This window comes from Myotis brandtii, unplaced genomic scaffold (assembly GCF_000412655.1).
Source record: "Myotis brandtii unplaced genomic scaffold, ASM41265v1 scaffold923, whole genome shotgun sequence".
Taxonomy (NCBI): Eukaryota; Metazoa; Chordata; class Mammalia; order Chiroptera; family Vespertilionidae; genus Myotis; species Myotis brandtii.
The window spans coordinates 1,836,146-1,863,152 of NW_005371804.1; the positions used below are offsets into that span (position 1 = coordinate 1,836,146).

General features: G+C 54.5%; 1 protein-coding gene across 3 annotated transcripts in view; it reads right to left on the reverse strand.

Annotated features, from left to right (window-relative positions):
• Nucleotides 1-27,007, reverse strand: part of TMPRSS3 (transmembrane protease, serine 3) — a 40,929-nt gene that overhangs the window by 6,945 nt on the left and 6,977 nt on the right. Inside the window, exons 3-13 of one of the 3 annotated variants that reach the window (XM_014532932.1) lie at nucleotides 26,447-26,557; nucleotides 25,450-25,566; nucleotides 24,929-25,052; nucleotides 21,668-21,793; nucleotides 20,511-20,554; nucleotides 19,636-19,801; nucleotides 18,859-19,028; nucleotides 17,111-17,206; nucleotides 14,409-14,551; nucleotides 13,602-13,754; nucleotides 9,813-10,753 (exon numbers count right to left, since the gene is read on the reverse strand). In XM_014532932.1, coding sequence (XP_014388418.1) covers nucleotides 10,736-10,753; nucleotides 13,602-13,754; nucleotides 14,409-14,551; nucleotides 17,111-17,206; nucleotides 18,859-19,028; nucleotides 19,636-19,801; nucleotides 20,511-20,554; nucleotides 21,668-21,793; nucleotides 24,929-25,052; nucleotides 25,450-25,566; nucleotides 26,447-26,557 — 1,268 coding nt within the window. In that variant the 3' untranslated portion in view covers nucleotides 9,813-10,735. Of the gene's footprint in view, nucleotides 1-9,812; nucleotides 10,754-13,601; nucleotides 13,755-14,408; nucleotides 14,552-17,110; nucleotides 17,207-18,858; nucleotides 19,029-19,635; nucleotides 19,802-20,510; nucleotides 20,555-21,667; nucleotides 21,794-23,775; nucleotides 23,895-24,928; nucleotides 25,053-25,449; nucleotides 25,567-26,446; nucleotides 26,558-27,007 lie in introns of those variants that run through there. The other 2 variants (XM_014532931.1, XM_005885712.2) reach the window with 2 other exon arrangements.

Consider the following 27,007-nt stretch of genomic DNA (forward strand, 5'->3'; position numbering starts at 1 on the left):
CCCCCCAGGCCCAGGATAGATACACTTAGTAGCTGCATTGCTTCTCTGATCCTTGGACTGAGGGATGTTACCGTGGAAGTCTCTCACCAAGGCAGTGAACCAAAACCAGCATCTCAGTCCAGGAGGGACCTGCAGAAGTCAATGCCACCATCAAGGACTTGAGCTTGCAGCCGTGGTCATTGCACATGCCCGTTGGCCTCATCTGTGTGGCCAGGTGTGTTGTGGAGAATGACTTGAGAACAGGGTCAGCACAGGTTCACGGTAACTGTCCAGGTGGTCGTTATTTCAGGCTTGGTGGGCCACACTTGGGCTCTGCCACATCATCCTTGTTTTATTTTTGCAACCTTTGAAAAATGTACAAATCATTCTTAGTTTTCAGGTTGTGCAAAAGCAGGCCACAGGCAGGATCTGGCCCACAGACTGTCATCTGTCAAGCCCTGTGTATAAAGTGTCACAAATTTCATCAAGCGGTGATGACACCTGCAGCTGGGGAGCTGGATGTGATGTCGATCCTGGAGCAAACTCCTTGGCACCTGATATGCAGCCATTGACCTAGAAAATTCCTGTGTATAAAGTGTCACAGATTTCATCAAGTGGTGATGACACCTGCAGCCGGGGAGCTGGATGTGATGTCGTTCCTGGAGCAAACTCCCTGGCACCTGATATGCAGCCATTGACCTAGAAGATGTTTGCTTCCCGCCCCCGCCCCCACCCCATTCCTTTCAGAAAAGATGATCAGACGTCTTTTGCCTCCGCATGACAGGGGCAGCAATATACTGCTACAATGTGAACTTGGGGTTGTGTCACGTCTGCATACTCAGGAGAGACCTTGAACATTTTGCTAAACATTCTTCTGGCCTGTTACATTGCAGACATGATGTTGAGTTAACTGGATTTTGAAAACCGGAAGATGCCTTAGAGAAGCACACGTGTGTCAGAGATTGGAGCTGCGAAAGTCCAGGAACCTGGCCCTTTAGTGGGCATATCCTTTGTGAAGGGAAAGATGAATGTCTGCACCTGTTCCACTCACCCAGTACCTCCTCACAGGCCTCTTTGGATCTGGGAGGTAATATAGACTACATTTGAACAGGCTGTTCTGGCTCATTTACCAGCTGCCAATAAAGTTTGAAATTTTGAGTGGAGTCAGAATAATAAATGGCTCTGCAGAAATTGGTCCAGGCTGTCACACAAGACACCCTGCCACGTGGGCCCAAAAGTGTGGACGGTTTGTGACGTATCCACGGCAGACATCGGCGTTGTGTGGCATCTTGGGGAAGTCCAAGATGAAAAACAGCAGGTTCCATATTAGTTCTCTGTCACCATGTGACAAACGACCCCAAAACTTAGCGATTTAAAACAAGAAACACTATCTCACAGTTACTGTGTGTCGGGTACTGGGTGACAGCTTAGCTGGATTCTCTGACTCACAGGCTACAGTCAAGGGGTCAGCCAGGACTCAATTCAAACTCGTGAATGTGAAGACGTCACGGGGCCATGTAGGAAGTGGGGACGTCCCAGTGGCATAGGCTCAATACCGCGAGTTTCTCCTCATAGTAATTGACTCCACTTCTGAGTTCCCATCCTGCCAGCAGCAGGGGCTGGTGCATGATCCTGGATGTGGCATGGTGCCCAGGAGCAGTGGCTGGCAGCCTGGTGGCAGGTTGGTTCCATGAGAGCGTTTCCATCACAGAGGGGCAGGATGGAGGGCCTGGTCTGTACCTGCCCTCCCTCTGAGCCGCAGCTGCTGGCAGACCAGCACTGGGAATTTACAGAATGCATAATCCCATGCAGGGGATGCATCACAACACATTTCAGGGCCAGGAAATCTAACAATGTCCCCGCAATTCACTGGCCTTCCCACAGGCCCATCACCCAAGAGCAGATAGCTCGACCGAATGATGGGATTGTCTGCTCCCCCGCCAGTGGGTGGATTCCCATTTGGCACATGCCTTAAACCAAAGTGCACATGTCCAGAAAGCACACAACAGACGAAGGAGTGGCGTTCCTCATGTTAAAGGAAGTCACTGCTAGAGGAAGTTTTGCTTCCCGTCCCATGGCCGTGGTCTTACAGGTTGGAGCGCTGTTGGTCTGAGAGAGGCTGGCTTCCACGTGGAAACCCGACTGGCAGTGGAGACTGACCTCATGCCAGTGAACAGTTGAAGAGGCATGTCCACTAAAAGGACTGGTCCTAGGAACCAAGGGAAACTGTAACTGCTACACAGTGGGGATGAGGAGGGTGGTGCTTGTGGGTGACCCCTCTAGGTCACTGGGGCTTCTGTGAGTGTTTTCTCACCAGAGGGAGGGAAACTGTGTAACTGCTACACAGTGGGGATGAGGAGGGTGGTGCGTGTAGACCTAGAGGGTCACTGGGGCTTCTGTGAGTGTTTTCTCACCAGAGGTCCTGGTCGATGGGAAACTGAGGCAACCCAATACATATAAGACCACACAAGGACCCAGATCCTATAGATGTGAAGATCTGGCTCACTATCACCAGGCAAATGACCATGCCCCGCTGAAGTGGGCCATACATGGGGAGGGGGCTGGGGCCACCAACTCTGACCTTCTGACCAACAACCAAAGCAGTTGCAGTAGCAGCTATTTTACATAAATTAAAGAAAGTAGCATTAAGTACTTAACTAATTTCTGGAAGATTTGGGTATTTCTTGGGTAAGCCTTGAAAGCAATAGATAACAGAATAACAGAAATCATCTAAATGTATATTACATATGTAGGTAGAGAGCAAATTTAACTATGTGAAGTATTTTAAACTTCTTTAACTGTAAAATGTTTATCATATATATGATGAACGAAGGTTTAAAATCTTTGAAATATAAAGAGCTTACACAGTTGAATTTTCAAACCCTGGAACTCGAATAGATAGAGGCAAAGAGCATGAACATCCAATTACAAAATTATAGGAAATGGGGAAAAATTATTAGCAATCAAAGAAATCACCTAAGGTAACAACAATGTGCAAGCCAAGCAAGTTGTCAGATTTTGTCTTTTAAGCAGAAGAGTCCATGCTGCTGAAAGTCAGGAAAACACAACCTACACCCATGGCGGCAATGGGCCCACCTTCATGGTGATCAGCGTGGGCCTAGAAAGAGCACTCACTCTGACCCAGTAAATCTCCTTCAGGGGGCGCCCTCAAGAAAGAATCCCAAACACAGACAGATCGTCCCGCATAAAGATGTCCTCAAAAGAAATCTTAGTCATTGTAAACAATTGTAGAGAATGTTGGTTGGACGATGCACGGTGAAATGTGAAGCTCTGTGGAGTCTGTAAGTTACAACGCTCATGCTGTTGTAACTGGTTTGGCTGAGTGGGTAGAGTTTTGGCCTGTGGACTGAAAGGTCCCAGGTTCGATTCCTGTCAAGGGCATGTATCTTGGTTGTGGGAACATCCCCAGTGGGGAGTGTGCAAGAGGCAGCTGATCTATGTTTCTGGCTCTCTATTCTTCTCCCTTCTTCTCTGTAAAAAATCAATAAAATATGTTTTTTTTAAAATTAAAAATAAATAAATAATGCTGCATGTTAAGTCAGAAAGAACAGGGTCAGGTTTACAAACAGCTCAGCAGGAAAAGGAGAAAAAATAAGCCACACCAGGGGGTGGGCCCAAGGGGTGCAAGGATGTCACACTGGTTTCCTCGGTCTCTGTTCTCCTAGTTACCGAAATGTTCCTATAGTGAGCAATTATTTTTGTAATTGGAAAATATTGTATTTTTAAAATGTAATGATTTTGCTGTTCCCCCAAAAAAGAGAACGAGGAGAGTTCCCCTGCCCCCAGTCGGTGAGTCAGGAGGCAGTCATGGAGAGGGTATTTGAGCTTGGAGGGGTTGCGCGCGGGCCACGCCTCACTGACGTGCCTGCCCCATGACCTGCTTCCTCATACCTTCCCTGAAGTTAAACACAGGAGTGGGGTTGGTGCGAGCTGCCTATTATCTCTTAGATTTCAGCAACCCCGGGATTGAAGCCGCCCACTCCCACCCATGGAGTCCTCGTCCCACCCAGCCTATTCCAGCGCCCATGTGGGGCATGCCGGTGAGGTGCAGACTTGCCCACGAAGGGACCAGGACACCTCTGGGTGCAGAAGTGGTAGAAACAGGGACCTCCCCCAGGCCCCTCCACACTCCTCCTGGACTCACCCCAGCTCACGCTTCCCCACCTTTTTGGCTCCAAAACCACTGTTAAGTCCTAACTGTGGGTCCTGGGAATTTAAAGGTAGGAAGAGAGGCGGGACACAGATACCTAATTCCTCACCTCCAAGCCATCCCTGCCTAACCCCTGACTCTGCCGGCCTGCAGTTACTTAAACCTCCAAGCTCAGCTCGGCACCCCTGGGTCTGAACAAAGCCTTCTCCCTCCCAGCAGGTGAGTGTGGAATTCACCTGCTCATTCCTGGCCTGGGGTCCAGGGAGCGGGGTAAGTGTGGGCACCGTACCTCCCCCCTCCTCTGTATCTCAGTCCCTGGGGTGAGTAGACTGGCCGGCCCCCTCCGCTCCCGTGATGCTGACTGTGCCCTTCCTCCCTCCTGCGGACCCTGGTGGGGTTTGCCTCTCTGGGCCCCAGTGCTTCCTCTCTCCTGACTGTGAACACTGCTCGGTCCAGCCCTGTCTCCTGCTCCCATAACCCACCACGCTCCCTCCTGCATTCGCCCCCCTCCACGATGGATCCCTTTGATGTGGTTCTTCGGTCCATTTCAATCCATGTCTACCCCTGACATAGGTGTGGGGGTACAGTTTTTATTGAAGGCATGAGGATTTCTATCTGGCCTGCACCGTGTGAGCGATCCAGCTGACAAAAGGACAAGAAGAATTACATGTGCCCTTCCCGGTTTGGCTCAGTGGATAGAGCATCGGCCTGCGGACTGAAGGGTCCCAGGTTCGATTCCGGTCAAGGGCATGTACCTTGGTTGCAGGCACATCCCCAGTAGGGGGTGTGCAGGAGGCAGCTGATCCATGTTTCTCTCTCATCGATGTTTCTAACTCTCTATCCCTCTCCTTTCCTCTCTGTAAAAAAATCAATAAAATATTTTTTTTTTTTAAAAGAATTGCATGTAAATTACCCACAAGTAGCGCTTCCCCAGGATGGCAGCCAGCAGTCCCTGCACTGCCCTATGTTACATGTCCCGGGGACCGAGGCCCGAGTGCCCACTGGGTCAGTGAACAGTCACTACTGACCAATGGGGAGACTTTCACGTACTGCACGAAGGCTGTGAACTTGATCATCTCTAAAGATCCTCACTGAACTGTACTTCTAATTTGTACCTTTCATTCACTTCTTCCTTTTTCATTTACTTTTTCTAAGTACAGTTGCTGAGAGCTGGGCTCTAGAACTCAGGCAAACCTGATGGCTCGCCCACCGGTTGGGGAAGGGTGTATAAAGGATTATGATTCCGGGGCCAGGTCCTATTTTGTCGGCTGTGTCCTTCCCTGGTCTGGTGACCCTGCTGGGCAGTGCCTTCCTGAGGACAGAGGCCGCGATGACAGGTGTGGCACCGCCAGAGGGGCTGTGGAATAGGCCACCTGTCCGACTTAGTGTCTGTCACTGTCCCAGCTTCTGAGCAATCCTCGCATCTGCTGGAGACAAAACCGAAAACGTTTCTCCCACTCCCATCATTAGAGTTGCTCCTGGGAGTTTATGCAAAGAGAAACGACAGAAATAGTGGCCTAACAAGGGTCCTGTTCGCTCTCCATAAACTCTACCCAGTGCAGGTTATAAAGGAGGGTTCGGGGGAGGGGGGGGTACTGGGATGAAGTTAAAAAATACCCGAGCCCTGTGGTTGCACAGAGAGCAGGGAGGCCTCGAGCCCAGGCTTCCCCATCCTGCCCTTCATTTGCTGTTTACTCCAGGGCGGCGCTGCCTCCCTTAGCAATGAAAACCACATAGTCACCTCGAAACAGTCTTCATCCTAACGTCTCAGGTGTCAATCACAGCCCCAACATGTCACCACACAGAATAAGAGCCAGCCTGTGCCACTCAGCAGCCGATCCCATGGTCGCCAGCAACCATGAGTTTAAAAAGTGAGTGGCTTCACTTTTTAAAATAAAGTATAAGAGATCAAGGTCCCCCCTATGTTATTCTCTCTCTTGCATTCTCACTCGCTTCCTTCCGGGGCAGACAGATGTGGCTGTGAGCTGCCGAGCTGGGAGCCGCCCCGCCCGGGGTCCCACGTGAGACACCCCATGCACGTGGCAGGGAACGGCCTCTGACCCACTCCTGGTCTGTGACATTCTACTGCCAAACCCTCCTGTAGAAAGCAAACGTCGTGGTTCGTAGGTGTTCTGACGGGGCGTTCAAGCTGCTGCTTTGCAGCCCGACCCTCAATCTTTCTCACTTTTCCGTAGACGGATACCACTGTTTAAGACAGTGACATGGCTTTCAAGAAATTATTTTGCCTTTAAAAATTTCAAAAGCATTTGTCCTCACCTATCAGCAAAGCCTCAAAATACACGGAACAGAGACGGATCCAGCTGAAAGGGGGACTAGGCAAGGCCACAGTTATAGTGGAGACATCGACACCCCCTCCCAGGCACGGCTGGGGGGTCTAGACAATATCAGCCAGGACACAAAAGACCGGAACTCCCCCGCAGCCAGCAGAACCGACCTGGTGTTTACAGGGCATTTCACCTGGCAGCTGAATACACCTTTGTTTCTAAGTGCCCGTGTACATTTATCAACACAGACCATACCCTGGGCCATGAAATAAATCTTAACAAATCTAAAAGAACTGAAACCACACAGTGTGTTCTCTGACCACAACTCGATCAAACGAGACATCAGGAACAGACAACCGGAAAATCTCTAAGCACGGCGAAACTCAGTCACACACAGAGCAAAAGCAAGTTTCAGACACTCAGACACATGCCCACAGGCACACACACACACACACACACACACACACACACACACACACACAGAAATTTCAAAATAGGCAGACCTGAATGAAAAGGAATTACTCTCTATATCAAAATTTGCGAGACTTGGCTAATGCAGTGGGGAGAGAAACATTTATTGCATTAACTTACATTAGAAATGAGAAAAGGTCTCAAATAAAAAAAAACTTAAGTTTTTAACCTTGAAACATTAGCAAAACAAACCCAAAGCATTGAGAATGAAGATAAGAGCAGAAATGAATGAAATTCAAAGTAGGAAAACAATAGAAAAAATAATTGAAACACAAAGTCTAGTTCTTTGGAAAAATCAATAAAATTGACAAATCTATAGCAAAACTGACAAATATTAAAAGCAAAAAGGGACTAATGATATTAGAAATGAAACAGGAGAGATCAGTACAGACCCTACAGACATCAGAGGATAATAAGAGAATATGATGAAGTTTACACTCACAAATTTGACAACTTAGAAGAAATGGACTAATTTCTTGAAAACTACACAGACACACACAAGCATACACACACTCAGACACACACAGACATACACATAAACACACAGACACACAAAGGACTGTCATAAGATAGGTGCATAATTAACTTATTAAAAACTGCCAAACCGTGTTCTAAAATGATTGTTTCCTTTTGCATACCCACCAGGAGTGTGTGAGTCCCATTTCTTCCACATCCTTGCCAATGCTTGGCAGGTCAATCTTTTGAATGTACCCTTTTAATAGGCGAGCAGTGGTTTTAATTGGGTTTCAAGATGTTGAGCATTTTTGTCAGGTGTTTATTGTCATCTGTGTATCTCCTTAGTAAAAGGTCTGTTCATATCTTTTGCCTATTTTATTTTTTATGAATTGTGGCTATTTCCCTACTCATTAACAAATCAGCAGTTCATTTTTGTTCCTCAAAACAATCAGACACACACTCAGACACATACACACAGACACAAACTAAGGCATAAACACAGACACACACACAGACACACACACAGACACACAGGAAGGCATAAACACAGACACACAGACAGACACACACACATACACACAGACACACATGAAGGCATAAACACAGACACACAGACAGACACACACACATACACACAGACACACACTAAGGCATAAACACAGACACACACAAACACACACACACATACACATAGGCACACACTCAGACACATACATGCAGGCACACACACTCACACACAAGTACAAGTAAAATTGGAGAAATCTGTGTAGGTCAGTGGACCTTATCATTGTCAATATCCTGCTGTTATACTGTACTCTAGTTTCACAAAATGTTATCATCAGGGAAAACAGGACAAAGTTTATGAGCCCTCTCTGTGTATTGTTCCTTATGACTGCATGTGACTCTACAGCTATAAAAAGTTCAATTGAAAAAGTCCGATAAGAATGTTTCCGAAATCACAGTTCTTATGACGACCTACACCAAGCACAACCTTAAAAATCATTTTCATGGTTATTATTTCTTTCTCAACAACCGAGTGTGTGACTGGTGATGACTCCTGTCCTGGAGGAGTGGGAATGTGCCCGGAAGTATTTACACTGCCCTCCCCCAGGGCCTGTACTGAGAAGATAATACCCCCCCACCCCCTTACACAGGCCCCATGGAGGAGCCCCTGCCTGAGCCGTGGGGAAGAAGCCAGGTTGTTCTCACGAGGCCCAGCCACAAGCCTGACACCTCATGGGGTGCATGCAGGGGGAAGACTCTGGACTCTTGCCTTGGGCCCTGACGCCTGCCCGCAGTCTCGCCTACTTCCTGCGCTGGCTGTGACTCAGTGGGCACCTGCAGGTGTGGCCTGGCCGCGAGCAGCCCTCCACGGTTCCCCGTGTTCTTCCCCACGGGAAGCTCTCGTGAGCCAGGAGAAGGTGGGATGCAGCACCAAGGTCACAGGCCCAGGAGGCAGTGCCCCCAGCCTGGGAAACAATCTGGAACTTTCCAGGGACCAGGAGGATGGAGTGGGACTGGCTGCCCTCCCCAGAGCCCCACCTGGTGGCCAGACGTGGGGAGTTCCTAGGTTTCCTTTTGAGGAAGGCTCTGAGAGCGGGTGTGATGATCCAGAAGCCGTCTGGACCAGGGACCGTCCCTGATCCTATCCCAGCCTTTCCCTTCCTTTTCCTCTGGTGTGAGAAGATGCCCTAAATTAAATGACAGCAACCAGAGGGTGCAAGGAGGCGATGAGGGAGGCTAATGCGTTAACAACTGCAGAGGAAAACCAACAAAACACAGCTCACATTCCCGAGTGTGAGTTGGAACTTTGAATTAACTCCCAGGAGTGATGCACAGGCTCTGTGTGCGGAGCCCCGCCAGCCGCCGTGCAGACACATACAGAAGTCTGTGCGGCGACTCTGACGTGGTGGGGAGCATCCAAATACCATCGCCAAATGGTGTTCCCTCCCTTACTTCCTCTATCCCCTCTCAGTCTCAGACCTCCTGGGGGCGGGGGGGTCCCTGGAGCCGCTCCATCCCCAAGCACCTGGGCCCATGCTGCTGAGAGACTCGCCCACCTTCCCCACTGCTGCCTCCAGGCAAAGGAGCACGTGTACCTTCTCGTGAATTCGTCTGTGAGAAAGCACCACAGCGGTGGCTCACCAAGCGACCTGTGTGTGTGATGGGATGACGGTTGTGTGGGTAACAGGAAAGGGTTCTACTGCTGCAGGCGCCTGGCAGGCTAACGGGACGCTGCAGAGAGGTAGGGAAGCTTTTGGCTTTCTTAAAAAAACCAAGGTGTCTTTAATATGTTTTTAATTGATTTTAGAGAGAAAGGGGGGGAGGGAGAGAGAGAGAGAGAGAGAGAGAGAGAGAGAGAGACCAATGTGAGAGAAATATCCATTGGCTGCCTCCTGCACGCCCCCCCTACAGGGGATCAAGCCCATAACCGGGCATGTGCCCTGACCAGGAATTGAACTAGCAGCCTCTCAGTGCACCGGATGATGCTCAACCAACTGAGCCACACCGGCCAGGGTTCCTCTGGCCTCTTGATGACATGTGACTGTCTGCTCTGTTGGCCTCAGGACCCGCCGTGCCGGTGAGGTGGCCCTGGCTTATCCCACTGTTCTGTTTCTCACTCTGAGTCTCATGATAGAATATGAGGCCATGCAGATCTGCTGAGAAACCTGTTCTAACAGAAACACGAAAGACCCACCATGTACATAGAAGAGATCAGATTGAAGTAGCCGAGCCTCTACAATCAACCAAGCGTGTGGTTTCAGTTTACACAAGCAGTCGGTACACATTCAGACAAGCTCCCGCTGACCACTGCGTTGGGAGAGCATACGTCCTGTGAAGCAAGGGACAAGAACACACCAGGCTCCAAGTGCTGCGAGACCGAGCAGACATAAGCCTTAAACTAATCACTGGGAGACTGCATTCCCACAAGAAGGAAACGTGGGTTTGGTTCTGGTACCTGGGGATAAAACATGTGGACAGGGACATCTACAGTGACAGCCCCTGCAGTGCTGGGGCGCGTGGCTGCTGGGCCCATGGCTTTGCATGTGGACTTGCTTATGTTGTCACTCGTGTTGAAGGGCTGCTGCAGAGAAAACCTAATCGACACGTGGGAAAGGGTAGCACTTCTTAGTGAAGGTCAGAAAGGCACTTCAAGGTCATTTTAGTCCAGCGCCCCAGTGGCCCGTCAGAGGCGTTAGAAGCAAACTGTTCTGGGTGGAGAGATGGTCCGCCTCTCGGCTCTGCTGGTGATGCCAGCAAGCCGAGCACTGAAGGCATTTGCTCATGAAAGTTTCCAGCCGGGAATCCATAGAAGGACAGGGATGTCTCCATCGTGGCAGGAACTCAGCGTGGTGGCTTGTCCCCTTTCTCTTCAAGTTTTCAAGTCCCTCTAGAAATAGAAACGTGCGTGTTATCTTTTCAGCGCTTTCCGTCATCCCTTCCCCATTAGGATGGAGCGGGCACCGGCATTTTAACCGAGTGAAGCTGCGGCTGTTCTCTGCGATTAACAGGGACAGAGCGGCCTCTGCTGGCAGAGGCCGCCAGCTCTCCACGCACCGCAGGCTCGTGTAACACAGCTCCCTCCTGTGGCCCCTCCCAGCCTGCCGGCCTCTGTCTTTCATCTCCGACCCAGATGTTCTCTGTAGTTTCCACGTGAACTTCCCAGCTCCTAGCATCATGTTCCTGAGTCCCGGCCTAGTCGGGGCAATTTTGTTTTAAGCTCCAAAGAGACAGAGAAAAGCCACGGGATGAAATGGTGGTCCAGCAGGCAGTCCCATCCGCTAACACATGGCAACTCCCTTCAAGATGTGTGAGCTCTGGGAAGGCCCTCACATGCATGTTCCAAAGGGGCAACTGAAAATGCAGACCCCTCCTGCCCCCCGCAAAGCTCTCCTGGGAAGGGGAGCCTCTCCGGTCTTCCCTGGGGACACCTGCAGAGAGACTTGCAAAAGGGAGGGTCTCGCCCGGCCGGCGTAGCTCGGTGGTTGAGCGTCAACCGATGAACCAGGAGGTCATGTTCAATTCCTGGTCAGGGCACATGCCCAGGTTTCAAGTTCAATCCCCAGTAAGGGGCATGCAGGTGGCAGTAAATCAATGATTCTCTCTCATCATTGGTGTTTCTATCTCTCCTCTCCCTTCCTCTCTGAAATCAATTGATAAAAATATATTTCCTTTAAAAAAGTGTGTGTGGGGGTGGGGGGAAGTCTCACCCTGGCCTTCAGTGGGCCAGAGGCAGCTCAGATGCTCTCGGGCATCAAGGGACCCATCTGTCACAGACAAAATAGCTCTCCCAGCGTCATAGAGAGTGGAAGCTGTTTCTAAGCCTGATGGGGAGCCACATGGCTCTACATGTGTTTTCACACGGGCCCTGAGACCCCGGGCATCATGATCACTGGGGCCCCACCCACACCCTGATCACGCCCCCTGGAGAAGGGCCCCAGGGGCGGCAATGTCCACAAACAGCCAGGGCGAGTCCTGGGCACCCCCACCTTGGAGAACCGCCGATTCTGCGAGGCAGCCTGTGCTGGGGCCGGAGTCCTGCTCTGGGGCCTTCGGCAGGTCCCCTCACCTGTAATATGAGGAGGGTCCCAGGACCTGCCTGCGGGGATGCTGCTGGGACCTCGGGCGGCACCACTGCTAGCAGCCTTGCCCACCCCCAGCCTCCTCCACAGCGTGAGGACTGGGAGGTGGTTTCTCCCACTGGCACCTGTTTCAGGCTCAGCTTTCTTTACCAGCAGCTCGTCACACGAACCCTCAGGCCCCTGCGTGCAGCCTCGTGGAGGGCGCTCCTCCGTGGCTTCGTGGGCGAGTTCAGACCTGTTCCTGTTTCTGCCCTCCACGCACCAGGCTCACACCGCTGTCCGCACCCCCGGCTCCCACTCACGGGCCATCGAGGCCATCACAGGGCAGGGCTGCTCCTTCCTCCATCTCCTCTGACACTCGGCGAGAGGCTGGTGGGTTTGGACTGAATTTTGTGCTACAGAGCTTAGTGCGGGGCCAGCCTGCCAGCGAACAACCCGCTGATGCTTCCTGAGGGCCTGTCTTCCAGCACTTGCTGCCCTGCCCAGCCCCCCTCCCCCGTGGGCACTGAGGCAGGGCCTGTGGGCACCTGTGGAGGGCGCAGCTCACAGCAGCAGGGCTGGGATGCACAGCAGGCTGAGTGCCAGGCCTGGGCCTGGGCCTTGCACAAAGGAAACTGCTACGGAACTTCTCACTTCAAGCAAAAATTCCCAAGAAAGACAGGAAATTAACGCCCAGGTTCACATGAAAGGTCTGATGTCCTTCTTAGGCCATTGTTTCAAGTCAGAAGGCGTCTTTAAGAAGGCCTGTGGTCCGCATGGACAGAATGCAGATTGCTGGATGCCAGAGGCGGAGGGAGCGGGAAGGGGCTGATGCTTAGTGAGGTCTGGTTGCAGGAGATGCAATGTCGTGGGACTAGAGAGGTGCGCACGGCTCTGTGAGTGCGCTAAATGCCGCTGGAGGCTCACTTTAAAACAATTGACTTTATGTCACGCAAACGTTGTCTCCGTTAAAGAAAACGACGTCTTTGAAACGGGTCCAAAGCGTGATGTGGGGCTCAGAGTCCGAGATCGAGTCAGCAAATATTTGCCGAGTGGCCGCAGGTGGAGGTGCCCTGCTTCCCAGGCTCCTGTGCGGCCTGGCCTCACCTCCCTGCAGCCTCCCCACACACACACCTGCTTCCTGTCCCTCTGGAGTCTCCATTCCTTCCTCTGGGGGTGTTCCTTCTTCCTCCCCACCTTCTCCAGGGCTCCCCCTGCCCACCTGTTCCTCCAAGACAGCCTCACTGACCTGTCTCCCTCTCCCAGGTCCCCTCCAGGGAGGCCCCCCAAGCACAGAGCTGCCCAGGCTCCTCCTGGCCAGAGACTCTCCATCCCATCCCTGGCCCCTGGCAAGGTTCAACCCCCTCAGTGGGCAGGGGGGTCCTCCCCGACCTGTCTTGCCCTCATCCACCTGCTATTCCACACACACATATGCCCACCCTACTTGTCCCCATCCCCAAGGATTCCCACCTCTCGGCTGCTTCTCTTCCTTTCCCTGATTGGTGGAGGCACGGTCACCCATGTGTGCCCACCCTGCTCACGTCCCGCACCAGGAGCCACAAAGTCGCTGCTTGACGAATCAACAACTGATGGCTCACTCCCTGGCTCTCTATAGCAGGACTGGAGTCATAGAGGGCTGACGGGGACCAGCGGGAGCTGGGCGGGCACTGCACCCACCTCCATCTGCTCGTGAATCCAGTCCAGGAAGGAGGTGATGCGGGTGTAGACCCCGGGCTTGTTCACGTCCGCACAGCCGATGCCGAAGCTGGTCGCTCCCACCAACTTCCACTCCCTCCTCTCCTGGCACACCAGGGGTCCCCCGCTGTCTCCCTAGACAACAGGGAAAGAGACTAAGGGCCACAGAGCAGGCCCCGGCATGGCTGTCCCTTGTTCTGGCGCAGAATTCCCCGGTCACCGCACCACAAAGTCCAGCGTGAGGAGGCCCTGCGCTCCCCCTGGCAGCCCTTCCGGACCTGACTCGGCGTTCCTCACAGTGGGTCCTGTCCCTCTGATGGAGCCCCAGCCATCTCTCAGCAGACACTGAGCCCATGGAGGTCAAGGCAGCTGCATGCACCTGAGGGAGCTCTCAGAGGGAGGGCCCGCCTGGCCAGAGCCTTTAGCTGACCTCCGGACCCAGGCAGAATTGGGGTCTCACCCACTGTGGCTTTGGAGGCCCCCCTTCACAGGTTCCCACCTGCCTCCTGCCTCTTTGGTCCCCTTGCAAATCTGAGAACCGGGGTGGGAAGGAAGCATCCCTGAGTCCCCTCCTCCCGCCCAGCACCCAGGCAGAGGGGGAGCTGGTAAACACGGGCTGGCCAGGAAAGGGCGTGCTATCTCGAGCAAACTTCTTCCCCGGGCCTGTAAGTTTGCTCTACAGTCAGTCACAGGGAGATGCCGGCAGTGGCCTCTCCCATGGGCTGGGTTACCGTAACAGCCTCGCCTTGTCCACGGCCATGGCCCCTGGAGGTCACGGCGGGCCCCTACCTGGCAGCTGTCCACTCCGCCTTTCAGGTAGCCGGCACAGACCATGGAGGGGGAGATGATGCCACCGTACACGTCCCTGTGGTTGCAGATCTTGTTGGAGATTAAAGGCACAGCTGCGTGGTTGAGGACCGGGGAGGCGTCGCCTGTGTCACAGGAAGAGGGGGACGTGCAGTGGGAACTCAAAGGGCACGCATCCGGGGTGGGGACCAGAGCCAGGGGCACGTTACTACCACCACGGGCATTTCAATGGCAGAGCCATCCACTTCCCTACACGGACCAACATGGGAGGAGGGAGGGGCAACTGTCACCACCGTGGACCTGCCCAGGGCCTACCCTGGGTCAAGCATTTGATCCACACCAGGCTGTTTTGTTCTCAGAACAACCCAGGTCACACAGAAGGGAAGCTGCGGCTTGTGAAGGTCACACACAGCTCTTGGAGGAATTTTGGGGTGGTCTACAGAAAAATGTCCTCCCACAGGTGCCCACGGTCCAACCCCCAGAACCTATGACCCTGTCGCCTTACATGGCCACAGGGACTTTGCAGACTGGAGATGGGGACAGGATCCTGGGCTCTCCAGGGGGACCCCAGGTGTAATAACAGGATCCTCGAAAGGGTCAAAGGAGAGCGTGTGATGGTGGAAACAGGGGTCAGAGAGGAGAGGGATGGAAGGTGCTGTGCTGCTGGCTGTGAAGATGAGGAAGGGGCCACAAGCCAAGGAATGCAGCCGCTGGAATCTGGAAAAGGCAGGGAGCTGCCTCCTCCCAGAGCCCCCAGAAGCGTTGCAGCCCTCCTGACATCTTGATCCCAGCCCACCAAGTCTGATGCAGGACTTCCGGGCCCCACAACCGTGAGAGAATGGGGGTCATTTGTTGCAGCAGCAACAGAAAATTAACGCACCTGCCGTGGATCAGCCTCAGCACCGACCCAAGACTGATACCCTCTAACTTAAGCTGTTGGCAAACCGCATTATCTTTATGCTTTAAAGGCATAAAGCAGGGCAGCCCCGTTCTCATTCCTACAGCATGTATCCACAGGTGTGGGTCTGCGCTCCCCAAAACCCTTATTTTAACTGTTCTATGAGTGTGAGTGACACAGTGCTCTCTGCACGGGCTTCCCTAATCTGCTCACATGTCCACCAGCCCCGCAGTGAGGACCACCTGGCCATGAGCTTGGGCTGAGATGGAACCTGTCCCTACTCGGTACCCAGGACCCAGCGAAGACAATGAAAGGATCCTCGCTGGGCACTCCAAGTGTATGAATAACAACACGAATAGGGCCGTGGGTGGGGAGCACAAACACAATCCCAGACCTTCCACCACCTGGTCGTGTGAGCCCCAGCAAGGTGCTCAGCACCTGTCTGCTCCCCTCAAAGTGGGCAGGACCACAGTGCCCCTCAGGGCTGCTGTGAGCACAGGCAGGAGCAGGGCCCCTAAGGGCTGCTGTGAGCACAGGCAGGAGCACGGTGCCCGCTCAGGGCTGCTGTGAGCACAGGCAGGAGCACGGTGCCCGCTCAGGGCTGCTGTGAGCACAGGCAGGAGCACGGTGCCCGCTCAGGGCTGCTGTGAGCACAGGCAGGAGCACGGTGCCCGCTCAGGGCTGCTGTGAGCACAGGCAGGAGCACGGTGCCCGCTCAGGGCTGCTGTGAGCACAGGCAGGAGCACGGTGCCCGCTCAGGGCTGCTGTGAGCACAGGCAGGAGCACGGTGCCCGCTCAGGGCTGCTGTGAGCACAGGCAGGAGCACGGTGCCCGCTCAGGGCTGCTGTGAGCACAGGCAGGAGCACGGTGCCCGCTCAGGGCTGCTGTGAGCACAGGCAGGAGCACGGTGCCCGCTCAGGGCTGCTGTGAGCACAGGCAGGAGCACGGTGCCCGCTCAGGGCTGCTGTGAGCACAGGCAGGAGCACGGTGCCCGCTCAGGGCTGCTGTGAGCACAGGCAGGAGCACGGTGCCCGCTCAGGGCTGCTGTGAGCACAGGCAGGAGCACGGTGCCCGCTCAGGGCTGCTGTGAGCACAGGCAGGAGCACGGTGCCCGCTCAGGGCTGCTGTGAGCACAGGCAGGACCGCATCGCTCCGCTCAGCCCCCGGTATGTGGGGAAACAAAGCTCAAAGCGTTTGTGGGAGAAGCGTCCACTGTGGGCAGGAAGGCGTGGCCAGCCGTAGGGGCGAGACCCTGTGCTGTGGGGAGGACTGGCCTCTGGGTCTGGGCAAACCCCGGGTGCCTCGGACACTTGGGAGGGGACAGATGCAGCGAATAAGTCTCAAGAGGAAATACTGAACCCCCTCTCCTGGGTTGAATGGTGCCTCCCCCAAGCATGTCCACCTGCAACCTTAGGCTGTTTGGAATTGGGTCCATGCAGGTGTGATTAAGGAAGAGTCTCAAGATGGAACCCTCCTGGATCAGGGTGGGCCTTCACTCCACGACTGCTGCTCTTCTAAGAGGAAGGAGAGGGGAGCTGAGACAGGGGCGGGAGGCCATGTGAAGGCCGGGACAGAGACCGGAGCGATGCCTCCATGGTTCGAGGAACACCAAGGGCGGCTGACTACATTTGTTGGAGTAGTTGACTCGCACCCCCAGCAGGGCCATGTGGGTGTCCCACAGAACTTCACGTTGGGACATGGGAGGGGACATGTCGGTGTGGACATCTACCCCAGCCCTCTCCTTCCGGGCTCCCTGGACTCAGAATCTGGACTCCAGGCCACTGACCTCCTTCCTCAGTGGCCCCCCATCCCGACGTCCAGCACATCTTCCCGTCAGGAAAGTTCTCTTCGGAGTTGGGCAGACAAATCGGTTGGACCATCTCTGTTTAAAGAGGAAACAACAGCTCTCACATCTGGGCGCTAACCATCTCCCAAGGAAAGGTCAAGACCAAGGTCATCTGAAAGCCATTAGCTCAGAGCAGGGACCCCCTCCCCGATCAGACCCCTACAACTTCAAAACAAGCCTAGACCGTGGCAGCATATGTTCTGGAAAGGGCCAAATGCACCCAGGCCACAGCAGCGTAAAAACAGCCACAGGCAGTGATAAACAAATGGGTGTGGCTGTGTTCCAATAAAACTTTATTTACCAAACAGACCAGGGGTCAAGTTTGGCCCATGGGCCACAGCTTACCCACTCCTGGTCCAGACTGTGGGCACCTGGCTTTACAGAACATCCCTCCATGGGCATCCTGTCCCTCCTGACATACCTGGAGGCCACAGCTCACCTGTCCATCTGGGCTGTGTCACATAAGCCTCCACCAAAGTCAGGGCCACGGCTGTCACGGGGCTTTCATGTGAACACAGTCTGAGATGTGCTAAGCCTTCTGGGTACGCCGATAATGGAAAGGTAGAGAAAGACTACGGGGAGGGCTCGTTTTGATTTTATCCAAGTACCAGCGTTGGCACCTCATTTTTGTACAAATCAAACATCATTAATAATAATTTGCCCATGAGCACCACCATTACAATTTCTCTTTGTTTCTCTGGCAGGATTTGTGTCACGTGCAGTGTTACACGTGCCCTGCGGTTAGCACGCTGCTGACTCTGCAGCTGCTGGTCTGGTGCCAGCGTTCAGCTCCTGTACGGGGCCCCGCTCATCACCCCGCCTGCACCCCACGCTGCTGTACCCCTGGGGGAGGGAGGTTTGATTTGGGAGTGGGCTCATGAGGCTTTGTTTACAGCTTCAAAAAGTTTGAAAGTCCCATCCCTTGTGGCTTTTCTGTAACCTCCACCGGCCACATCCTGACACCTCCCGTAGAGAAACAGCGGCTCCGGGAGAGGAGGTTTCTGGGTATTTCAGGAGCCAAAGATGCCCAGCATCTTCCAAACCGTAAGGAAGCGGCTGCAGGAAGGACCCGCCACCACCCGCTGGCTGGCCTGGGACACACTTCCTCTCTTCACCAGGATCAAGACCCTGGGCAGGTGGGTGGCACACGGGCAGGGGACCTTGCCACGACCAGCACCGGACAGAGAAAGCTCTTTATCCCCACAGACCAGAGGCCCCTTCCACCCCTAGAGGCACCAGGTGGCCTGGCCAGGGCAAGTCCCTTTTATGTCTAGGTGGCACCACAGGAAGAAAATGGCACCGGTGGGAGCCCCAGGGGACCCGACAAACCAAATTGATCAAAGTAGAACCACAGAGGCTCTGAAATGAAGTTAGCATCACCGCAGCCCACAGTGACCTGAACTGGGTGACCACCTGCCGACACTGAAGATACAGGGCGGACCCAGCGTCTCCTAGCACAACAGCCTGGAGTCCTGAATACGATCGGAAGCGTCGCATCATACCAGGAACCAGGAAAATGCCCACTTTGACGAGAAGAGAGCCGCCTGATGCCCACACAGAAGTGAGTCAGATGTTGGGGTTGCCTGACAAGGCCTGTAAAGCAGTGTCTTAAAGAGGCCCCCACAAGCAACTACGGATTCTCCTGAAACATATGCGAGCCACCGAATGACAAAGAAATCCGGACGCACCGTCGAAGGTGAGCGGCCCCGCCAGCTTCATGAGGGCGATGTCGTTGCCCAGCCTCTTGGGCTTGTACTTGCTGTGGTAGATGATTTTCTCCACCAGGTGGGAGGGGGCTGGGCTGTCCAGCAGCGAGACGAGGCCCACCTGGATGGTCCATGACTTGGGGAGGTACAGGCTGCAAGGAGAAGACAGGGAGGTAAAGCAGGGACAGTCCAACCCCTTTCACCCGCGGGGCTCAGGTGTCCCCAGCCCCAGCCCCAGGGAGATGGCAGGTGTGTACGGCCCTGCTTGCCTGTGCTCGAACCCACCTCAGCCCCCTGCCCTGCAGAAGCACAGAACCCTCCTCCCCTCCACACGCGTCCTGCAGCGGCCTCCCTCCCTGCACCTCTGAGCGAAGCAAAAATAGCCTAGTGTTTTCTGCGGTTTTCTCCTCTGCTCACCTCCCTTGAGGGGACTGTGGGGAGACTCTTTGCCCCCGGAACCCTGCACTGTCTCTCACCCTCTCGGTCACCACAGGGTCCACCGTGACCAGCTATGAGGGTCTAAGACCTTTACGTCGGTGGTTTCCTCCTGTGTGGGAGGGTCCTATCTTTTCTGTGAGAGCCGCGGCCTGAGGTCTCCGCAGCCCACAGCGATGGGTCCATGGCGAGGAGGGAAAGTCCCTCCACGTGGGTATGACTTTGGTCCCTTTGCCTGCTTCCTGGACCTGCCGTTGACCACCCAAATCCGCCCGGTCCCACCGCGGCCCGGACTGGACCCCTCCCAGGAGGCGGAGCACTCACTCATAAACGCAGTGGGCAGCGGTCACGATCCACACCGGGGTGATGACGGAGCCCCCGCACAGGTGGTAGCCCTGGAACTGAAGGCTGGCCTGCCAGGGCCACTGCGCGGGCGAGGACATGTTTCCGCCCACAATGCGCGCAGTGTGGCCCATCCTCAGACCGCAGGCTGCCGGGGGAGAACGGGGTTGGGGGTCCGTCCCACAGACCCTCCTCCCCTGACATCTGCCCCCTCACAGAGCTCACAGCCCCGAAGAGTTCTGGGAGGAGAGGCACACGGTGAGGGGTGGGGACAGGCCCCCCGAGACATAGGACGAGTGGGGTGTCATGGGGGTACAGTGGGGAGAGTCCATCAGAGCAAAGAGCCTGATGCTGGCGGCACCCCTCCCCCAGGTACGCACAGCAGGAGCATGGGGAGCCCCCCACAGCCGCTCCTCACTGACACAGGTGCCCGCGCACCTGCCTGACTCCTCCAGACCCAACCCCTGCAGCCAAACGCTGCCCCTCCGCCCCCACCAGCAAGAAGGACGGCCATCTGGGGATGGGTCTGGGGCACTGTCCCTGGAGGGGGTAGAAGGAGGAGGAAGTCAGGCCACTGGAGCCATTACAGTGACAGGACCTCACGCCCATGGTCCTGTCTGCTGCTGAGAAGTCACTCTGGGCTGCCTCCCCCACCTGACAGGTGGGACTGGGCAGACCCTCCTTGGAGGTGGAGTCCACAGACTCCCACAGGGCACCTAGGAGGAGGGGACTCCGAGGAGGAGGGGACTCTGAGGAGGAGGGGACCTCAAGGAGGAGGGGACCTCAAGGAGGAGAGGAGGGGGAGTCAGTGAGCGAGCTCTGGCTTCCATTGACCTCTGTGTTTCTAAAACCCTTACCTGTGCACTTCAAGGTGACCACTCGACCCGAGGCACACCCCTCCCTAAAGTGGAGAAAGAGTGGGCTAATGACAATTACCCGAGGCTGTGAAATGCACATTTTTAACTTAATCTTGGGGTAAAAGAAAAATAAACTCTATTCCCCTGCTCTTGAATACAGGGTACAGTTTTAGCCTGTGTGACAGGATTCCCTCAAAAGCACCGGCAGCGTGAGGACTGCAGGCAATGGCGTGGAGCACTGCTCAGCTCTGCGGAGCTGATGATCAGGTGCACAACGCGCTCTGTCAAGCAAACATCTACCGGGGTCGTTTCCGCGTCACGGTTACCCCAATGTTCTTCACTGGCCCCCGGGGGACATGGAGTGCCCACTGGACGGGTGGCAGGCTCTCCTGGCACGAAGTCCTTGAACCTGGGACACACACCTGGGCCAGGACTCCTGGAGTAGAGCTGTGACTGCCCGGGCCTGGCAGGCATCCCCCTGCGTGGGTGGGAGTGGCACCTGCTTTTCTCATAATCCACCCGGACCCCTTCCTTACTGTCCTGCTGTCAGAGCCCCAGTCCCGCCATGAAACGGGCTGCCCCTACGGACTGCGTGTGTGCCCAAGGGTGCCTGTCAATTACAGGACGGACAGGGTGACAAACTTGTTTCCTGGGGCAGAGGACACACTCCTCCGGGGGTTTGGTCCAGGCACCAGGGAGAGCATCGGAACTGGGGTTCAGAACCTTGACTCTCACCAGGTAGGTGACCCCTCTAAGCCTCAGGCACCTGGGGTCACTTAGGGACACTTCATTTTACCTTCCTCCTGACTTTGAGGAACATGAAATGTACATGGTACATGTTAAAGGACTTTGTGAGCAAAAATGTTTCTTCTTTTTAATTGTCCCTCCCTCCTTCCTTCCCCCGAAACACACGGGAGACCCTATTGTGTGAGGTACAGTACTGTGGTTAGACGTACGTGCACGTCACTGTTCCTCCTCCCTCCCTCCTCCCTTCCTCTGCCGGCCACATTTGCTGGTTTGGGGTTAGGTTCTTGCAGCCAGCGTGCCCACCCATCTAACCACGCGGCCAGCCCACCGTGACTTGGAGGAAACGCTCCCGTGCCTCTGTGTCCTGGCGGAGCCGCGCACCGCCGTACAGCGGCCTGCCTGGCGCTCACCTCACGTACACCGACTGGTGCAGAGCCGTCACCTTGTCGTCTGGCAGGAGGTGGTTGATGGAAACAAAGTCCTCTTGGAACTGCTCCTCAAGCAAGTCCATTCGGAGGGTCTTTGAACTGACGTAGCTACAAGCACATTGGAAACAGATGCGGCGTGAAATTCACTTGGTGCTCCACACCAACCTGTGCCCAAGTCCCAGCACCACAGGTACCTTCCTGGGGACATAGTGTACCCCAAACTGTCATGTACCCACATCACAGGTATCCCACTGGGGACAGAGTGTACCCCAAACTGTCATGTACGCATGTCACAGGTATCCTACTGGGGACATAGTGTACCCCCCAAACTGTCATGTACCCACATCACAGGTATCCTACTGGGGACATAGTGTACCCCAAATTGTCATGTACGCGAGGCACAGGTACCCTACAGGGGACATAGTATACCCCAAACTGTCAATGTGCCCAAGTCACAGCATCACAGGTTTCCTACTGGGGAACATCACCATGTTTCCCCCAATAATCAGTGTGCCCAAATCGCACTATTACAGGTACACCAGGGGGATGTCACTGTGTCCCCGAAAACCATTAATGGTTTCCTCTTGCCAACTCATCAAGGCATTCCATTCTAAACCTGGTGGAGTCTGGAACGGAGGGCCCTTCTGGCTCCACCCATGAGCATAGGCTCCGGGCACCTGGCAGGAGGACCACTTCCTGATGCAGCTGGGTGGGACCCTGACACATTCCACTGCACAGACCTCTGGTTGGCCTGAAGCCAGCCCCAGAGGGAACAGAACATAGAAGTGGGTGGGTGCTTCAGGTGGGCACCAAAGTCGGGATGCCGAGCACCCCAAGAACAATAGGGCGGGGAGAATAATTTCCCAGTCTGCCCTGAGTGGGCACGGGTCCCTGTCAGAGAGATAAACACATGGGAGGAAGAGCGTCAGGGGACACCAGCAGCAAGCACATGGTGAAAGTGTCAGGAAGCAGGCCTCCTGGAGAACAATGGCAAAGAAGGTCCAACTTTAGGAGTGTGTGTGTGTGTGTAGGGGTGGGGGGGGACTTGTATCTGTGCTTGTTCACAAGGAGGAAAGTCTACAGGATTCTTGTAGGTACTTGAGTGGTGGTGTTGGCTATTGTCGCTGAGCTGAAATTGCAGCTGGTTTCTGAGTCACTGGGGAGATGGAGGCAGACCTCAGGGGTATAGGCTGGAGGGCCTCTGGGGTTTCATGGGCTTTGGAGAAAGGAGCTAAGAAAGGAGCTATGATGAATCAAATTTAAAATTGGAGGGTCCTGGAGGATTCAGAGCAGTGAGCCTTAACCACCAGCTCGTTTCCTGAGATACAAACAGGGATGTGTTTTCAAGGTCACCCCTGTCGCCACGCTCACTTCCTATGTGGCATGTGTGACTCAGGAGCCTGCCTGCTTTGAGCTCAGAATCAAGAGCAAAGAGAGGATGGTGACATGCAGGCTCTCATGGAAGACGGCAGTCATCGCATCAAAGGAAGGGACAGGAGAGAGAAAGAGGCCCCTGCACCAAGGAGAAAATGTGTCATTTTAGTGCAAAAAAAAAAAGTCACACAGACAACAGCAAACACCGAAAAGTGAAGATTTCACTACAACAGTTCTTTCTCCTACACGTTGCTAGGCAACTGTTATGAATACTTGTGTTATCACCAAACTGCTGACTTTTTGCACTTGGTTCTCTGGGGCTGCGTGGGAGTGTGTGCAGGGATGAGGGTGTGACCCCCAGGACCAGGAGGGGTGGTGCCGGAGGCTGCTCCATAGCTGAGACCTGGGGCGCTAGGGGGTGGGGTTGTCTTTATCTCTGAAGCTCTTTATCACATTATCACATATTTGCACCTGAGTCTCTTCTGGCCCTGAGACACTCCCCAAAATGCCATTTCCTGAGTGATCTTGAGCACCACTTGGTGTGCTGGGGCCTCGGTTTGCACACCTTGAAGTGGAGAAGGTGATGTCCGTCATCGTGGGGCTGCCACGAGGGTGCAATGTGAGAGGAGGTGCAGCCCTGGAAGTGCCCAAGTGGTTGTCTCACCGTGACCACTATTCATGTTCTACCCATCACCTGAAGGTGCTCCTTACGTTACCTTGGAAACCCCAGCTGGGCACAGGCGATGCTAGCGTGGTGGCCTTTCCAGTCGTCGGAGCACATGGTCCTCCAGGCCGCCTCTGTGAACACCTGGAGCACGCCATTCTGACCGCTCACGCGGACTGGCCAGCGCCCGGGCACAACAACCCGTCAGTGGCCAGCAGAGCCCTGAGGCCACTGCAGAGATTTCTCTGCAGCCAGCCCAGACCCTCCTCTGTTGAGTCTGGCCTGCTCCTCTCCCACAGCACCCCACCCTCACAGGGACCCCCGGCTGCCTGGACCCCCTGAACTCTCTTGGAGATCTCTTATCGCTCATGGGGTCTCCTCAACCCAGTTTAAGCTTCAGGGACCACCACCACCCTTAAACCCAGCTCGTTTCCTGAGATACAAACAGGGATGTGTTTTCAAGGTCACCCCTGTCGCCACGCTCACTTCCTATGTGGCATGTGTGACTCAGGAGCCTGCCTGCTTTGAGCTCAGAATCAAGAGCAAAGAGAGGACGGTGACATGCAGGCTCTCATGGAAGACGGCAGTCATCGCGTCAAAGGAAGGGACAGGAGAGAGAAAGAGGCCCCTGCACCAAGGAGAAAATGTGTCATTTTAGTGCAAAAAAAAAAAGTCACACAGACAACAGCAAACACCGAAAAGTGAAGATTTCACTACAACAGTTCTTTCTCCTACACGTTGCTAGGCAACTGTTATGAATACTTGTGTTATCACCAAACTGCTGACTTTTTGCACTTGGTTCTCTGGGGCTGCGTGGGAGTGTGTGCAGGGATGAGGGTGTGACCCCCAGGACCAGGAGGGGTGGTGCCGGAGGCTGCTCCATAGCTGAGACCTGGGGCGCTAGGGGGTGGGGTTGTCTTTATCTCTGAAGCTCTTTATCACATTATCACATATTTGCACCTGAGTCTCTCCTGGCCCTGAGACACTCCCTGAAATGCCATTTCCTGAGTGATCTTGAGCACCACTTGGTGTGCTGGGGCCTCGGTTTGCACACCTTGAAGTGGAGAAGGTGATGTCCGTCATCGTGGGGCTGCCACGAGGGTGCAATGTGAGAGGAGGTGCAGCCCTGGAAGTGCCCAAGTGGTTGTCTCACCGTGACCACTATTCATGTTCTACCCATCACCTGAAGGTGCTCCTTACGTTACCTTGGAAACCCCAGCTGGGCACAGGCGATGCTAGCGTGGTGGCCTTTCCAGTCGTCGGAGCACATGGTCCTCCAGGCCGCCTCTGTGAACACCTGGAGCACGCCATTCTGACCGCTCACGCGGACTGGCCGGCGCCCGGGCACAACAACCCGTCAGTGGCCAGCAGAGCCCTGAGGCCACTGCAGAGATTTCTCTGCAGCCAGCCCAGACCCTCCTCTGTTGAGTCTGGCCTGCTCCTCTCCCACAGCACCCCACCCTCACAGGGACCCCCGGCTGCCTGGACCCCCTGAACTCTCTTGGAGATCTCTTATCGCTCATGGGGTCTCCTCAACCCAGTTTAAGCTTCAGGGAACACCATCACCCTTAAACCCAGCCCAGGATCTCCTGGGGGCCCGTTGGATTGCAGTTGAGAACATAATTTGACACTGGCATCAACTTGGACCCATTTCACAGATGGGAAAGGCGAGGGCCCAGTGGTGCTAACTTCCTCCTGTGTCTACAGTGAAGAGGCAGGACCTTACCACATCGGTACTCATCCTCCCCGGCTTTGCAGTCCGAGACACCGTCACACCGAGCAGTGAGTTCAATACACTTAAAAGACGACCGGCACCTGTACTTTCCGGAACAGTCGAAGTGGACTGAGGGCAGGAGAAGACGGGAACGTTAACAGAGGGCTCCCTCAGTGTGCAGCATAACAACTATCCACCTGCCCCAGGCCCTTGAGCTTGCCCATCAGTAATGAAGCACCACTGAAATTGCACCTGTGTCACAGCCCAGTTTCTGTTCCAAATTCCAGGGGGTGGGGCTGCTGTACCCCACTCTGTCTCACTAAGTGGCCTTGAGCCACAACTGGAGGTGAACTTAGACCCCAGAGGGCTCAAGGTCAGGAGAGAAAGTGCATGTCAGCAGACCAACCAGCTGAGCCAGCTGAGCAAGGAGCCCTGAGCGAGGACTCTGCGCACCCCGCCACCCCCCGCAATTGGTCCACCTCCTGTTGTCTGACTCTGGGCAGCGAGTGAAGAAACTGCGGACCACACAGCTGAGCAGGTGGAGAATTACACTCACCTGTATTCCAGTATTTGAAAGAGAAACTGGGATATTGTTCCCTGTGAGAGACCATCCAAATGACTCACTTTCCCAAAAGCCACAAGCACCTTCTTTTAAAAATAGCAGGCGTGCTGGGCCTGGCCTGAATGGCCTCCTTGTCTTCTCCCCCAGCCCTGCACCCGCCTCCTGCCTGTGGATTCTATTTCATCAGCTGCCCGTGGACACTTCTAACTGGGCAGGTTCTGTGGTGACAAAGCCCCGAGCGTGGCCAACAGCCCCTGCTGGGCCCCAGGCTGGCTCTACGTTCACACAGGCAAGTTGAACTCAAAGCGGGCAACCCCAAAGGATGTTTGCCTCCAGTAATTAAGGCTGGGTGGCTGGCGGCACCACGATGGGGGAGGGGGGAGCTCATGAAAGTTTAAGTGCCTGGATAGGGAGTTGAGAGCCTACTGAATAATAGATCATACTCACCGCCCAGACCGATGGCCAGCGCTAGTATCAGTGCGATGACCCCAATGACGATGATTGGGAAGAACTTCAACGGCAACAGAGACAGGATCTGTGCGGCCACTGCATCTGCATCTGAAAACCCAAAAAGGGGGAGGGGGCGCAGAGCAACAAATTTGAATAAAAGGAAACTTAAAATTTCACTTCAAATGCAGAGAATGTCCCAGTCAGAGAAAGTTGCCTTCATTTAGGGAAGGGCCACCAGCCAGGGCACATTCTCTGGAAGTCCAGCCCCACACTCTCCAACCCTGACCCAATTCTGTTCATCATAGGTTAAGAGATAGTGTTATAGGTTGAATTGTGTATCACAAAACAAATACATTGAGGTTCTAACCACTAGGACCCCAGAATGTCACCTTATTTAGAAATAGAGGTAGTGAAGTTCAAATGAGGACATTAGAATGGGCCCTAATCTGTCTGGTGTCCTTACAAAAAGGAGGAATTTGAACACAGAGGCAGACACACACACACACACACACTCACTCACACACACACACACTCACTCACACACACTCACACACACAC